The 16,474-nt window shown below is 41.4% G+C and overlaps 1 protein-coding gene across 1 annotated transcript; it reads left to right on the top strand.

The window, feature by feature from the left end:
* The first annotated feature begins 13,990 nt into the window (after positions 1-13,990).
* On the top strand, positions 13,991-15,506 carry LOC111956912 (olfactory receptor 11A1-like). Its single transcript, XM_070436758.1, is given in 3 exon segments — positions 13,991-14,012; positions 14,570-14,619; positions 14,622-15,506. Coding segments are annotated over 3 exon segments (957 nt in total).
* The last annotated feature ends 968 nt before the right edge of the window (positions 15,507-16,474 follow it).

Here is a 16,474-nt window from a genome sequence, read left to right as displayed (position 1 = left end):
TCATTCAAACAGTTTTAGAAAATTCAGAGTGTGTTCTATCCAAATATGCATATATTGGCAACTGGGACTGAGGAGCAGGCAGTTTACTCTGGGCACCTTATTCATCCAAGCTACTCAATACTGCCCCCAGCCATAAGAAGTTAAACAGGTTCTATGCTCGCTTCGACAGGGACAACAAAGATCCAGCCATCAAAGCTGAGCTCCCCCTCAGACTATCCATAGCAGATGTGTTGTCTGCACTGAGCAGGGTGAATGCACGCAAGGCTGCTGGTCCTGATGGCGTCCCCGGTCATGTGTTCAGAGCATGTGCCGGGCAGATGGCCGAGGTCTTCACTGACATTTTCAACCTGTCTTTGGCCCAGGCGGTTGTCCCCACCGCAACCATTGTGCCAGTGCCGAAGCAGTCGACCACATCAAGCCTGAATGACTTCCGACCTGAAGTGCTTCGAAAGACTGGTTTTGGCCTACCTTAAGTCCTGCCTTCCTCCAACACTGGATCCCCAACAGTTTGCCTACCGACCGAAAAGGTCTACAGAGGACGCCATCTCCACAGCTTTACACTCTGCCCTGACCCCCCTGGACAAAACCAACACCTATGTGAGAATACTGTTCATAGACTTTAGCTCAGCATTCAATATGGTCATTCCCTCTAGGTTGGTCATCAAACTCCATGACCTAGGGATCAGCCCCTCTCTCTGTAACTGGACTTTGGACTTCCTAACCAACAGACCCCAGTTTGCCAGGTTAGATAACTTCACCTCCTCAACCCTGAACCTGAACACCAGTGTGCCACAGGGCTGCGTGTTGTTTCCCCTCCTGTACTCCCTCTTCACCTACTACTGCGTTCCTGTACACGGTTCCAACACCATCGTCAAGTTTGCAGACGACACCATGGTAGGCCTGATCAATGACAATGACGAGTCAGCCTACAAGGAGGAGGTCAAGCATCTGGCTGCATGGTGCTCTGACAACAACCTGGCCCTCAATGCAAAGAAAACCAAGGAGCTCATTGTGGATTACGTGAGCGTGTGCCCAGCTTCAAATTCCTAGGTGTCTACATCTCCGAGGACCTCTCCTAGACCCTCAACACCTCAACCCTGGTCAAAAAGGTGCAGCAGCGCCTGTACTTTTTGAGGAGGCTGAAGTTTAAAAACTCAGACGCGTTTCAGCTGCATGGCCCGCCTGTCTCCCAAGATCCTGGTCAACTTTTACCTCTACACGGTTGAGAAAATTCTGACAAACTGCGCCATAGTGTGGTTTGGCGGGTGTTCCGTGGCCGACTGGAAGGCCCTGCAACGGATGGTGAAAACCCCCCAGCACATCACAGGTGCCCCGCTCCCTGCCGTCGTAGATCTCCAGCTCAAGCAGTGTCTGCGTAGGATGCGTGGCATCATCAGGGACCCTTCACATCCATGCCACAAACTGTTTGCCCTCTTACCATCAGGCAGGCGGTACAGATCTCTACATTCCCACACTAGCAGGCTCAAGAACAGTATATTTCTACTGTAACCCTGCTGAACTCTGTGACACGGCACCAGCCATATCCCCCCACCCACCACTTAGTACTGCCTCTCAGGGACCTTGTTGCACTACTCTCTTTGCACTCTTCATGGCACTACTGGACTCTGACATTGCTTTGCAAAGTCTGATTAAGGACATTATTCAGATGTACATGTACATGTCTACCTTGGTAACCTCATTGCTGCTATTCCTGCATTTCAGTTGCGTGCCTTCTTGCACTTTCAAATTGCCTTCATTGCACATTTAGACTTGCCATTTGTACTTGCCATTTATACATCCCATTTAATAACATACATTGTACTTCATTGTTTCAGTTGTACATTCGTGCACTCTTATTTGCTATTCTGGTCAGATGCTAACTGCATTTTGTTGTACTGTACTTGTTCTTGTTCAATGACAATAAAGTTGAATCTAATCTAAAAAAAAGTTGAAGAGGAAGTGGTTGCAGCATTTATTGGACAACATCTAATAAGCAATACTATACACATTAAAAAGTGAAATACTGTAGATATGTTATCAAAAATGCAACTCAAAGCTAGAAGCATCAGAATCCCTAGAAAGGTTGTTCCAACCTTGAATATGACAGTTAATGAAATGCTTGACGTGATACTGCATTTTAGAAGCTGTGTCAACAAAATACATTTTCTGTGTAATATTTCTTCAATGTTGCACTGGTTGCATTTAAAAAGAGCCCCTGGGTTTGTGGTCTAGCCAAGTTTTTGGAGAGTCACCAGGAAGATAGCTGTGGACTAATTTGTAATTTAGGGTAGGACATCTATTAAAGCTTAAGACTGGTGGCTCTGGGAAGACTTGGCATAGTAGAGTATCACTTTGGATGATTCTCCAATTATTTGTAATGATTATTTTAATGTTCTCAGCTTCAGTGCTGTATTTTGTAACAAAGTACACTCTCTCTGGTACATCACGAGACACTCCCCTTCACAACAAGTTCTCTCTGTCAAGTCGTCCTGCCCCAATACCTGCATCTTTCAGGACCGGAGCGCTGTACCCCTGATTCAAGAAGCTATTCTCCAATTCAGCAGATTTGACGCTGTAGTCTGTCTCCTGATCGCAAACTCTGTGGACTCTTTGGAATTGGCCATATGGACTGTTCTCTTTTTAGCCTTTTGGGGTGAAAGCTGTCTGCCCTCAGAATGGTATTCCCATCTGGTAGGCTTCCTAAAGATTGATGTGTGTAAACAACCTTTGTCATTTTTACTGATGTCAAGGTTCTAAAAATGAATGATCCTTGCTGTACTCCATAGTTAGTATGATGTTAGGGTTAATGGTGTTATGGAATTGGTGGAAGGAAATACATTTATCTTCTAAGCCAGACCAGAACAGGCAAACATCATCAATATATAGCGTCCCCTACATATAATCCGGTCAAAGAACTGTTTTTTTTAGAAGGATCCAAAATGAAGTAATTTTCCAATTTCCAAAGTACAAACCAGCGTAAGAAGGGCTGTAGCAAGCTTCCATGGCATATCCTTTGACTTGTTTAAAAATACAGTCCTTAAAGACAAAGATGTTATTATTAAGAGTCCATTCAGTCAATGAGACAATTAATTCTGTAGGAGGCATCTCAGTCTCAGGCCGGGTACTCAAGAAATGGTGCATAGATGCCAATCCTTGTTCATGTTCAAAGTTGATGTATGGAGACTCCACATCCATGGTGACTAAAAAGGAAGCTGTACCTATATTGTTCATTTAACACCTGTGGTATCTCGAAGATAGGCTGGGAGTGACAGCAGAACAGGCTTAATAAAGTAATCAATGTACTTAGAGATGGGTTCTGTCAGACTTTCATTGCCACTAATGACTGGTTTGCCTGGGGGGTTTTCATGATTCTTGTTGACTTTTGGAAGAAGATAAAAAGAAGCCATATGCGAACTGTCATTGAAAATACATTTGAACTCATTGTCTGAAATGTAGCCATTCTCCTTAGCTCTGTGAGGACTCCTTTCAAATCAGTTTTTAGGTCCTCTGTAGGGTTGAAGGTAAGAGATTGGTAGAATTCYTCATTGTCTAATTGACGGTAGGCTTCTGTAAGATATTTGTCTTTACTCCACACTACTGTAGCGTCACCTTTGTCTGCTTTTTTAACCACAATCCGTCCATTTTTGGACAATAATTAATCTGCATCCCTCTCTGTCTTAGAAAGATTACGTTGTCTTTGGCTAGAGTAAATTTTGCTCTTAAACAGATTCTCCACATCAAAATTCACCTGCTTGGCAAATGTATTTAGTATGACATTCTGGACAATGGGTCAAAATGTGGACTTGGGCTTAAAATGTGTTTTTGAGGGCACAGAAACTGCCTGACCTGAAACACTGGTGTTTGTAGTTGGAGAGATGTTTAGCTTGTACCAGGCCTTCAGGTATAGATTCCTGTAGAAACTAAATAGGTCAATCTTTGTATTGAATTCATTAGTTGATTATGTATTTTTTATTTTTTATTTTTTTTATTTCACCTTTATTTAACCAGGTAGGCTAGTTGAGAACAAGTTCTCATTTGCAACTGCGACCTGGCCAAGATAAAGCATAGCAGTGTGAACAGACAACACAGAGTTACACATGGAGTAAACAATAAACAAGTCAATAACATGGTAGAAAAAAGGAGAATCTATATACAATGTGTGCAAAAGGCATGAGGTAGGCAATAAATCGAATAATTACAATTTAGTAGATTAACACTGGAGTGATAAATCATCAGATGATCATGTGCAAGAAGAGATACTGGTGTGCAAAAGAGCAGAAAAGTAAATAAATAAAAGCAGTATGGGGGGTGAGGTAGGTAAATTGGGTGGGTAGTTTACAGATGGACTATGTACAGCTGCAGCGATCGGTTAGCTGCTCGGATAGCAGATTACCTAGCATAGCCTTGTAGATGCCAATGATATTGGCAAAGGACAGTGTACTATGGAATAGATGGCTCTCCTGTTCTTGGCACTTTGCTCAGTTAAGTTCAAGGTTGGAACAACCTTTCTAGGGGTTCTGATGCTTCTAGCTTTGAGTTGCATTTTTGATAACATATGTCACTTTTTAAAACTGTATAGTATTGCTTATTAGGTGTTGTCCAATGAATGCTGTAACCACTCCCTCTTCAACTTTTTTTTTAGATTAGATTCAACTTTATTTTCATTGAGAAAGTACAAGTGCATTACAACGAAATGCAGTTAGCATCTGACCAGAATTGCAAATAAGAGTGCACGAATGTACAACTGAAACAATGAAGTACAATGTATGTTATTAAATGGGATGTACAAATGGCAAGTCTAAATGTGCAATGAAGGCAAATTGAAAGTGCAAGGAGACACGCAACTGAAATGCAGGAATAGCAGCAATGAGGTTACCGAGGTAGACATGTACATGTACAACTGAAAAATGTCCTTTAATCAGACTTTGCAAAGCAATGTCAGAGTCCAGTAGTACCATGAAGAGTGCAAAGAGAGTAGTGCAACAAGGTCCCTGAGAGGCAGTACTAAGTGGTGGGCGGGTGGATATGGCTGGTGCCGTGTCACAGAGTTCAGCAGGGTTACAGTAGAAATAAACTGTTCTTGAGCCTGCTAGTGTGGGAATGTAGAGACCTGTACTGCCTGRCTGATGGTAAGAGGGCAAACAGTTTGTGGCATGGATGTGAAGGGTCCCTGATGATGCCARGCGCCRTACGCAGACACTGCTTGAGCTGGAGYTCTACGATGGCAGGGAGCGGGGCACCTGTGATGTGCTGGGAGGTTTTCACCATCAGTTGCAGGACCTCCTGGTCGGCCACGGAGCATCCGCCAAACCACACTGTGGCGCAGTTTGTCAGAATTTTCTRGACCGTGCAGCAGTAAAAGTTGACCAGGATCTTGGGAGACAGACGGGCCTTCTTCAGCCTCCTCAAAAAGTACAGGCGCTGCTGCACCTTTTTGACCAGGGTTGAGGTGTTGAGCGTCTAGGAGAGGTCCTCGGAGATGTAGACACCTAGGAATTTGAAGCTGGGCACACGCTCACGTAATCCACAATGAGCTCCTTGGTTTTCTTTGCATTGAGGGCCAGGTTGTTGTCGGAGCACCATGCAGCCAGATGCTTGACCTCCTCCCTCTAGGCTGACTCGTCATTGTCATTGATCAGGCCTACCACCGTGGTGTCGTCTGTAAACTTGACGATGGTTTTGGAACCGTGTACAGGAACGCAGTCGTAGGTGAAGAGGGAGTACAGGAGGGGAAAAAGCACGCAGCCCTGTGGCACACTGGTGTTCAGGTTCAGGGTTGAGGAGGTGAAGTTATCTAACCTGACAGACTGGGGTCTGTTGGTTAGGAAGTCCAAAGTCCAGTTACAGAGAGAGGGGCTGATCCCTGGGTCATGGAGTTTGGTGACCAACCTAGAGGGAATGACCGTACTGAATGCTGAGCTAAAGTCTAGGTTTTTTGGCCGGTAGTCTGTGATGGCTTGGATGCCCTGCCACATGAGTTGAGGGTCGGAGTTGTTGTTGAAGTGCTCCTCAATCCGCAGTTTGTGGTCATGTTTAGCCATCTTGAGGCCCTTTTTCAGGTTGGCCCTCGATGAGCTGTAGGCTTCCGCATCGCCAAATCTGAAAGCAGCATTGCGTGTCTTTACCTCTCTGTTCATACAAGGCTTCTGGTTGGGGAAGGTCTTTATTCGTTTATGGGTGGTGACATTGTTGATGCAGATGTTGATATAATGCCGAACGGAAGAAGCATATGTTTCAATGTCCGTATGGGAGTCAAGTGTGGCCTGAGAGGCAAACAATCTCCATTCTGTATGTTGAAACTGGTGCTGTAGTAATGAGTCTGACCCCTCTGACCACACTTTGACTGTCCTCACTGATGGTTTCACGTGTTTAATGAGGGGTAAATACTTGGGGAGTAGGAACAGTGAAAGGTGATCAGACTGTCCCAGGTGGGGGATCGGAATGGCTTTGTAAGCCTCCGGAATGTTTGTATACACGTGGTCTAGTGTATTATCTCCTCTAATGGGGCAGGAYACATTTTYGTGGAATTTGGGAAAAACAGTTTTCAGATTTGAGTGGTTAAAATCCCCTGCAACTATAAAAGCACCATRAGYATGTGKAGTTTGCTGTTTGCTAATAGCAACCTGCAGTTCTTTCATTGCTAGTTTAGCATTAGCATCCAGAGGTATATAGGCTGCAGTAACAACAATGGATGTCAGCTCCCGAGGCAAGTAGAAAGGKCTGCACCTAATTATCAGGTARTCTAGATTGGTTGAGCAGTGACTCCCGGTTWTGTTACTGTCTGTACACCATGCTTTGTTTACATAAATGCACAYACCACCTCCTCTGGTCTTACCAGTCCTCTGCCGTARGATCAGCCCTGAAGAAGTCACACCCCTGTAGCCCAATAGCGTTGTTGGGTATGCTGTTGTTCAGCCACGTTTCTGTGAAAATCATGATGCTGCAATCCATAATCAATTTTCTTTAGATGATTCTTAGTCGTATTTCGTCCATTTTGTTCACCAGTGATCGGACGCTAGCGAGGAAAAGACTAGGTAGTGAAAGCCGATATGGGGTTAGCTTTGGCCAAGCCCGGAGGCCACCTCGCTTCCTTCTCCTTTGTTTACGATTTCGACGCAGCCTCCGGGCACTTCCTCTCAGCGATGTTTCAGTCTCCCTGGGCGTCTTCGCGATCTCCAGTAGTAGTTGTCAAAAACTCTTTGTGCATTGTGTTCCAATATCCAGGAGTTCTTGTCAGCTATATAAAGTGTACATCAGGCTGTACTGAGTGAATAAACTAAGAACTATTAAGTAAACTACAACTAATTCTCAAAATCTGGGTAGACGCCGAGCCTCGCGTTTTACTTGCGCCACCATTCTATCAGGGGCGATTGGAAAAGGCTGTTCAAAAGAGGACATTGTATTATKATTTCTTTGTACTCCCTGACGAAGGCCATGCAGCCCAAATGTGTCTGAGTTTTTAAAGTTTGTTTCCATTGAACATGCCATACAAATAAAGGCATTTTAATTAATTATATAAAGGGTGCCTTGGTCCCCCTTTCTTTTTGATGACAGAAAATGTCTTCTCCATTTCCCCACGCTCTCCACTGGATCCACGTCTCACCTAAAAGCAGGCGTCACAGACACCGGGAATCTTTCAACTTCAACTGCTCCGCCTTAACCTTTCTGGCGCAGGCGTTCCGCTAGCGACCCACCTCGACAACATCCGGTGAAATTGCAGAGCGCCAAATTCAAAATACAGAAATTGTCATAATAAACATTCATAAAAAATACAAGTGTTATACATCGGCTTAAAGATTAACTTCTTGTTAATCCAGCCACTTTGTCAGATTTCAAAAAGGCTTTACGGCGAAAGTATACCATGCAATTATCTGAGGACAGCGCCCCGCTTACAAAAGCATACAAACATTTTACAACCAAGTAAAGGAATTACAAAAGTCAGATATAGCGATTAAAATTAATCACTTACCTTAGAAGATCTTCATATGGTTGCAGTCACAAGAGTCCCAGCTACACAATAAATGTTCATTTTGTTCAATAAAGTCCCTCTTTATATCCCAAAAACTCTGTTTTGTTGGCGTGTTTTGTTCAGTAATCCACTGGCTCAAAGGCGGTCAAAACATGCAGACGAATACATCCTAATAGTACCGGTAAAGTTCGTCAAAACATGTCAAACAATGTTTGTAATTAATCCTCAGGTTGTCAATTGTCTAAATAATCAATAATATTTCAACCGGACAATAGTGTATTCAATAGAAAGGAAAAACAACGAAGGGCGCGCAAACCAGCACTGCATGATTCTACAGTCCACTGACAGAAAGGGTCTCATTCTTCTTCATTTTTCAGAAAACAAGCCCGAAACAATGTCTAAAGACTGTTGACATCTAGTGGAAGCCATAGGAGCTGCAATCGGGGTCCTAACCCATTAGATACATTAGGCATTCAATTGAAAATACCCACATAAAAAAATACCACTTCCTGGATGGATTTTCCTCAGGTTTTTGCCTGCCATATCAGTTCTGTTATACTCACAGACATTATTTTAACAGTTTTGGAGACTTTAGAGTGTTTTATATCCAAATCTACCAATTATATGCATATCCTAGCTTCTACTTTGGGCACGCTTCTTATCCAGACGTCGAAATACTGCCCCCAAGCCATAAGAAGTTTTTAATGCCACCCCTGTTATTACTCCTTTCAACGGCGCCCTGTCGCAAGTCATAATTCTTGTCCGGAGAGCCCGCTCCTTTGGGGCGGAGGAAACACAATAAATCATCACGAGTCCATTCCGAGTTAACTTCACCAACTCAACAGTCCCCAACCTCTTCTCCACCCAACCTGACACCACATATGATTCAGCCAAAATGCAAGGATCCATAATCTCTACAAATCTCAGTCCCACTGGGCCAGAATCATCCTTATCATCCTCGGGACGAGGCCCGAACCCGGTGTTCCTCACCGCAGGTACTTCATCCTCACTCTCAACAGGTTCCATCTTTGAACAACTGGAGCATGTACAGTTGAAGTCGGAAGTTTACATACACTTAGGTTGGAGTCATTAAAACTCGTTTTTCAACCACTCCACAAATTTCTTGTTAACAACCTATAGTTTTGGCAAGTCGGTTAGGACATCTACTTTGTGCATGACACAATTCATTTTTCCAACAATGGTTTACAGACAGATTATTTCACTTATAATTCACTGCATCACAATTTCAGAGGGTCAGAAGTTTATATACACTAAGTTGACTGTGCCTTTAAACAGCTTGGAAAATTCCAGAAAATTATATCACGGCTTTAGAAGCTTCTGTTAGGCTGATTGACATCAGCCATTGGAGGTGTACCTGTGCCTCTTTGCTTGACATCATGGAAAATCAAAAGAATCAAGCCAAGACCTCAAAACAATTGTAGACCTTCACAAGTCTGGTTCATCTTGGGAGCAATTTCCAAACGTCTGAAGGTACCACGTTCATTCTGTAACAAACAACAGTATGCAGTATAAACACCATGGGACCACACAGCCGTCATACCGCTCAAGAAGGAGACGCATTCTATCTCCTAGAGATGAACATACTTTGGTGCAAAAAGTGCAAATCAGTCCAGAACAACAGCAAAAGACCTTGTGAAGATGTTGGGAGGAAACAGGTACAAAAGTATCTATATCCACAGTAAAACGAGTCTTGTATCGAACATAACCTGAAAGGCCGCTCAGCAAGGAAAGAAGCCACTGCTCCAAAACCGCCATAAAAAGCCAGACTACGGTTTGCAACTGCACATGGGGACAAATATCGTACTTTTTGGAGAAATGTCCTCTGGTCTGATGAAACAAAAATAGAACTGTTTGTCCATAATGACCATCATTATGTTTGGGGAAAAGGGGGGAGGCTTGCAAGCCGAAGAACACCATCCCAACCGTGAAGCATGGGGGTGGCAGCAGCATGTTTGTGGGGGTGCTTTACTGCAGGAGGGACTGTTGCACTTCACAAAATAGATGGTATCATGAGAGAGGACAATTATGTGATATATTGAAGCAACATCTCAAGACATCAGTCAAGAAGTTAAAGCTTGGTCGCAAATGGGTCTTCCAAATGGCAATGACCCCAAGCATACTTCCAAAGCTTTGGCAAAATGGCTTAAGGACAACAAAGTCAAGGTATTGGAGTTGGCCATACAAAAGCCCTGACCTCAATCCCATAGAAAGTTTGTGGGCAGAAATGAAAAAGTGTGTGCGAGCAAGGAGGCCTACAAACCTGACTCAGTTACACCAGCTCTGTCTGGAGGAATGGGCCAAAATTCACCCAACTTATTGTGAGAAGCTTGTGGAAGGCTACCCGAAACGTTTGACCCAAGTGAAACAATTTAAAGGCAATGCTACCAAATACTAATTGAGTGTATGTAAACTTCTGACCCATTGGGAATGTGATGAAAGAAATAAAATCTGAAATAAATCATTCGCTCTACTATTATTCCGCCATTTCCCATTCTTAAAATAAAGTGGTGATCCTAACTGACCTAAAACAGGGAATTGTTACTATGCTTAAATGTAAGGAATTGTGAATAACTGAGTTTAAATGTATTTGGCTAAGGTGTATGTAAACTTCTGACTTCAACTGTACCTACGTCCAGTGGCCCGGCTGGTGCAGCTCCCAGCCATCCTTGATTACGATGCAGAATAACCTGCCACCTAGAACAGACTTTCCATCTGGTTAGAATGTTGTTGCAGACATTTGGGGTGGCTGTGTAAGAAAGCCGGTCTCTTTAAGAATTCAGTGATGACGTCACAGCTATCACAAGCTGGAAGAGTGTTTAGTTCTTTACCAAGTACAGCTCACCACCTAATGTACTGCTGTGAGCAAAAATATCAGTTTTGGACATTATTTCCTTTCTGACCAATTTATTCCTCACTGTGCGTGACTACCAGAACTGTAAGTAAGGTATATGTTCTCCCCCTGTTTTACTGACGAAGTTGTCAATAGTTTAAGAATATTTTTGTCATTATTACAGCATTATGTGTCTTGTTTTTTATGCTAGCTATCAAACACCAGCAGTGGTGTAAAGTACTTCAGTAAAAAAAATAGTTTTTGGGGGTTTCTGTACTTTACTATTCATATAGACAACTTTTACTTCACTACATTCCTAATGAAAATAATGTGCTTTTTACTCCATACATTTTCACTGACACCCAAAAACTCGTTACAATTTGAATGCTTAGCTGAACAGGAAATGGTCCAAATCACTTACTTATCAAGAGAACATCCCTGGTCATCCCTACTGCCTCTGATCTGGCGGACACACTAAAAACACATGCTTTGTTCGTAAATTATGTGTTGGAGTATGCCCCTGGCTTTCTGTAAATTAAAACAAGAAAATGTTGCCGTCAGGTTTACTTAATATAATTAGAATTTGAAATGATTAATACTTTTACTTTTGATACTTAAGTATATTTTAGCAATTACATTTACTATTGATGCTTTAGTATATTTCAAACAAAATACTTTTAGTCTTTTACTCAAGTAATATTTTACTGAGTGACTACTTTACTCAAGCATTTCCACCACTGCTCATTCAGATTGAAGCTAGCAAGGTAACTCCTCAACAATACACAGATAGATGCCTACAGCGGTGAGGAACAAGTCAAAGAACCAGATTACAGGATCCAGATTAAGACTAGTTTTAGAATAAAACACATTCTCAATGGAGAATCACCATTGACAGTGTGGTTTAGTTCAGGAGTAGCTGTCACGACTTCTGCCGAAGTCGTTGCCTCTCCTTGTTCGGGCGGTGTTCGGCGGTCGACGTCACCGGTCTTCTAGCCATCATCGATCCAATTTTCATTTTCCATTGGTTTTGTCTTGTCTTCCCACACACCTGTTTTCAATCCCATCCATTACCTCTTGTGTATTTAACCCTCTGTTTCCCCTCATGTCTTTGTCAGAGATTGTTTTATGTCAAGTGTTGTTTCTTGGTGTATAGGTGCGCGACGGGTCCTCGTACCCATGTTTATTTTATGTATGTACATTTTCGTGTTTGGAGCATGTTAAGTGGACATTTATTAAAAGTCTCCATTTACACTCCGTTTAACTCTCCTGCGCCTGACTTCCCTGCCACCTATACACACGACTCTGACAGTAGCCTTAATCTGTGTCCAGGAAACCGTCCCTTTGTCAGAGGCTTTGGATTGGTTTCACCAAAACTAATTATTTATTGTACATGGTGCAAAATACATAACACTCAAACTCCTGCTAAAACGTTAATGATAGATCTGATAACATTGCCTACCCAGCCCATTGGTAATGTCACATTCTTCTTCTATATTGTAAAGTACCAGCCTAGAGGTCCCCACCAGTGGAGGCTATTGGGAAGAGCTGTAGGAGGACAGGCTCATTGTAATGGCTGGAATGGATTAATTGGAATGGTATCAAACACATCAAACATATGGAAACCACATGTTTACCTCCGTTCCATTACAGCCATTACAATGAGCCCGTCCTCCTATAGCTTCCCCAACCAGCCTCCACTGGTACCCACACATACATTGTTTTAACAGGATCAAAGGGCACTAACACAGTGTAACGGCTGTCAATGTCGTTCTCCTCCTCAGACGAGGAGGAGCATGGATCGGACCAAGATGCGGAGTAGGAGGTATTCATGATTTTAATGGCAAACCAACAAACACTACAAATAAACAAAACAACAAACGTGACTAACCTGCAACAGTCCTGTGTGGCCCAAACGCTAACACAGGAAACAAACACCCACAAAACACCAGTGAAACCCTGGCTGCCTTAGTATGACTCTCAATCAGAGACAAACGAAACACACCTGTCTCTAATTGAGAATCATACCAGGCCGAACACAAAACCCAACATAGAAATASAAAACATAGACTGCCCACCCAACACTCACGCCCTGACCAATAAAGACATACAAAACAAGAGAAAACAGGTCAGGAACGTGACACACAGCCAGTTCAATAACATAACATTAAGGATGTGTATTCTTCTGATGTGCTGCAAGTAATATCCTACCAAACTACTCTCATTATTTAAAAACCCCTTAAGGGTCGGATCCTTTTTTTCAATTTCGCCTAAAATGACATACCAAAATCTAACTGCCTGTAGCAAGGATATGCATATTCTTTAAACCATTTTAAAGGAAACACTTTGAAGTTTGTGTAAATGTTAAATTAATGTAGGAGAATATAACACATTAGATCTGGTGAAAGATAATTGAAAGCAATATTTTTATTTATTTTGGTACCATCTTTGAAATGCAAGAGAAAGGCAATAATGTATTATTCCAGCCCAGGCACAATTTAGATTTTGGCCACTAGATGGCAGCAGTATATGTGCAAAGTTTTAGACTGATCCAATGAACCATTACATTTCTGTTCAAAATTCTGTATCAAGACTGCCCAAATGTGCCTAATTGGTTTATTAATACATTTTCAAGTTCATAACTGTGCACTCTCCTCAAACAATAGCATGGTATTCTTTCACTGTAATAGCTACTGTAAATTGGACAGTGCAGTTAGATTAACAAAAATGGAAGCTTTCTGCCACTATCAGATATGTCTATGTCCTGGGAATTTTCTTGTTATTTACAACCTCATGCTAATCACATTAGCATCAATCCTGTAGAGGTTTTTAAGAATGTCACTCTGACCATGTGTACTGTAACAGTGTTGCTTCTGTCCCTCACCTTGCCCCAACCTGAGCTTGAACGAGTGACTCTCTGAAAACATCAACAACCATCACCCGCAAAGCATCATTACCTGTCAGACCACAAAAGCCACGGTCTTTGCAGAGCAAGAGAAACAACTACTGTACATCTCGGTCTCAGAGCAGGTGACGTCACCGATTGAACTCCAGCGTGTACCCCTGACAAGCTAGCCATTTCATATGGGCTAGACATGCTCCGTTTAATCTACCATTGTTTATGAATTACTGTATGTCTATAGAATTTAAGAAATGGCTTTGTTTTTAAGGACATGAAGGGCTGTGATAAAAATGGTATGGTTTTTCTCTATATGGTTTTCTTGTCTCTGAAAATATGTAATTTCCCCCGGTGTTGATGACTATTTGCATACACACCATGGTAGGCGTTTTTTTCTTTTTCTCGGAACAAGTATAAGAATCAAGTGAGGAGCATAGTTAAGCAGTTCATCATGGTTTAGAAATGGTCTGTGAACATTTTGGATTTAACATGCTTTACATGTAATCAATTTATTATTTCCCATTTAAATGTAATAAGTAACATGAGGATGGATACTTTTTAATTTAACTTTATTTAACGAGGCATCAGTAAGAACAAATTTATATTTACAATGACGGCTAGAAAGTATAATATGTTTGATTTAGGCTATGATTATGTTATGAGGAGAATGTAAAGCTCTATGTTGGTGAGTATAGATATGGCAAATCTATCACTGAAATCAACAAGTCAAGGAATTTCAATTTAGGTTGTCGGTTCTTTGTAATTTCATGAATTATATATATATGTATTTATATTTAAAGCTACCATATAGAGAGCATTGGCTACTCTTCTTCAAACACTTAATAACTCCCAGGCAATGGAAACTCTACTCACTTTAAGGTCTTTAGGCTTGCTGCATACACGGTGATATCGGACAATTGAAGTATTTCTACTTCGCTGTAGTAACTGCATTATATTTTGTCATAATTTTTTCCAATGCTTTGCTTATTGGAGTTATCTGCATTGAAAGAAGCCTTCATGAACCCATGTATCTGTTTCTATGTGCTTTGTTTGTTAATCAGTTGTATGGGAGCACTGCTTTGTTTCCTGCTCTCATGTTTTACTTGCTGTCTGACACACATGATATTTCCCTTCTATATTGTTGTCTACAGATTTATGTATTGTACACATATACTCTAACAGAATTTAGTAATTTAGCAGTTATGTCCTATGACAGGTACATTTCTATTTGTTATCCTCTACGATATAACAATATTATGACACGTAAAATAATTTGTGGCTTAATTCTACTGTCCTGGGTGTATTCTTTTTTCATCAACGCCATCATTATCTCCCTGAGTTTGCGACTGCAATTTTGTGGTTACGTTCTAGACAGACTGTATTGTGACAACTACTCAGTAGTCAAGCTTGCCTGTTCAAATACTACGCTGAATAACATATGGGGTCTTCTTGTCACTGTGCTTTATATTTCTTGTATTATATGTCCTACCATATACTCATATGTAAGAATCCTACAAATATGTTTAAAGTCTTCTAAAGAGACGAAACAGAAAGCATTTAATACCTGTACGCCACATATAGCCTCTTTGCTGAACTTCTCCTTTGGCTGGTTATTTGTCATTATACAAAGCAGATATGATACTGCTCATCTTCCACCTATACTTCGCACTATTTTATTTGTTTATTTTCTGATATGTCCACCAATTTTCAATCCTATTATGTATGGCATTAGGATGGTTAAAATCAGGCATGCTTGTAAAAAGGTACTAAGACTTTACACTAAAACATAACCTGATAGTTCCTTTTTGTAATGGTAAATTATGTTTTTTTTTACTTCAGTTGCTATAATTGACAGTACAAATACTGTACAGGTGTCATTTTGGCATTTCTCTGTTGCCCAAAGATGATAAAAAAAAGGCAATCAAGTTTATAATGTATTGTAACAGAATGTTTTGTGTCATATTAGCTAGTTAACTGCATAACTACAGAGCAGCAAGGGGAGCTGCCCTCCCTACCTTCAGACTATGCTCAAACAGATGCTGAGTGGGATCTTTGGGAAGACCCTACACCCAAACCATACTGCCAGATCTGGGCTCTTGGCCCACCTAACTTCAGGACAGCTGTGTTCCTTCCCATCTTCCTAAAATGTCATCTTGAATAGTTTTTATGTTGTTTCAGTTTTCAAGTTAATTATCTGCAGTTCTACACATTTTGCCATGAGGCAGAAATAAAGGGAATCTCTCACGAAGGTTGTATATTGCAGGTTTTTTCTGCAATGTATATGTAATGAGTGCTTACTTATTCTGGCAGTGATGGCTTATGACAGGTTTGTCTCCATTTGTAAGCCAGTTGTATTTTATTCCCATAACCATTTTCTCTCACTTAGCAATTGTTAAACTCTCCTGTGTTGAAAGTGCAATGAGCATCCGTCATGATATATGTATCATTGCAAGTTTAGTGGTTTTACGTTTTGTGTTAGCTGTGCTCTCATGTTTAAATATTATGTGTTTGCTTAAAAGCCTATAAGGAGTCACGAAATAAGGCTTTTAATGTGTGTGCTCCCCACTTGATCACTTTCATCAACTTCTCTACAGCCCTAATTTTTTTCTGTTGTTTTCAAACAGGCACAGCACAGTTAGCAAGGAGGTTAATGTATCAAATCAAATCAAATGTGTCACATACACATGGTTAGCAGATGTTAATGCGAGTGTAGCGAAATGCTTGTGCTTCTAGTTCCGACAATGCAGTAATAACCAAC

Source organism: Salvelinus sp. IW2-2015, linkage group LG4p (genome assembly GCF_002910315.2).
Source record: "Salvelinus sp. IW2-2015 linkage group LG4p, ASM291031v2, whole genome shotgun sequence".
NCBI lineage: Eukaryota > Metazoa > Chordata > Actinopteri > Salmoniformes > Salmonidae > Salvelinus > Salvelinus sp. IW2-2015.
The sequence above is the reverse complement of the archived record's forward strand: the minus strand, read 5'-3'. Positions and strand labels throughout refer to the sequence as shown.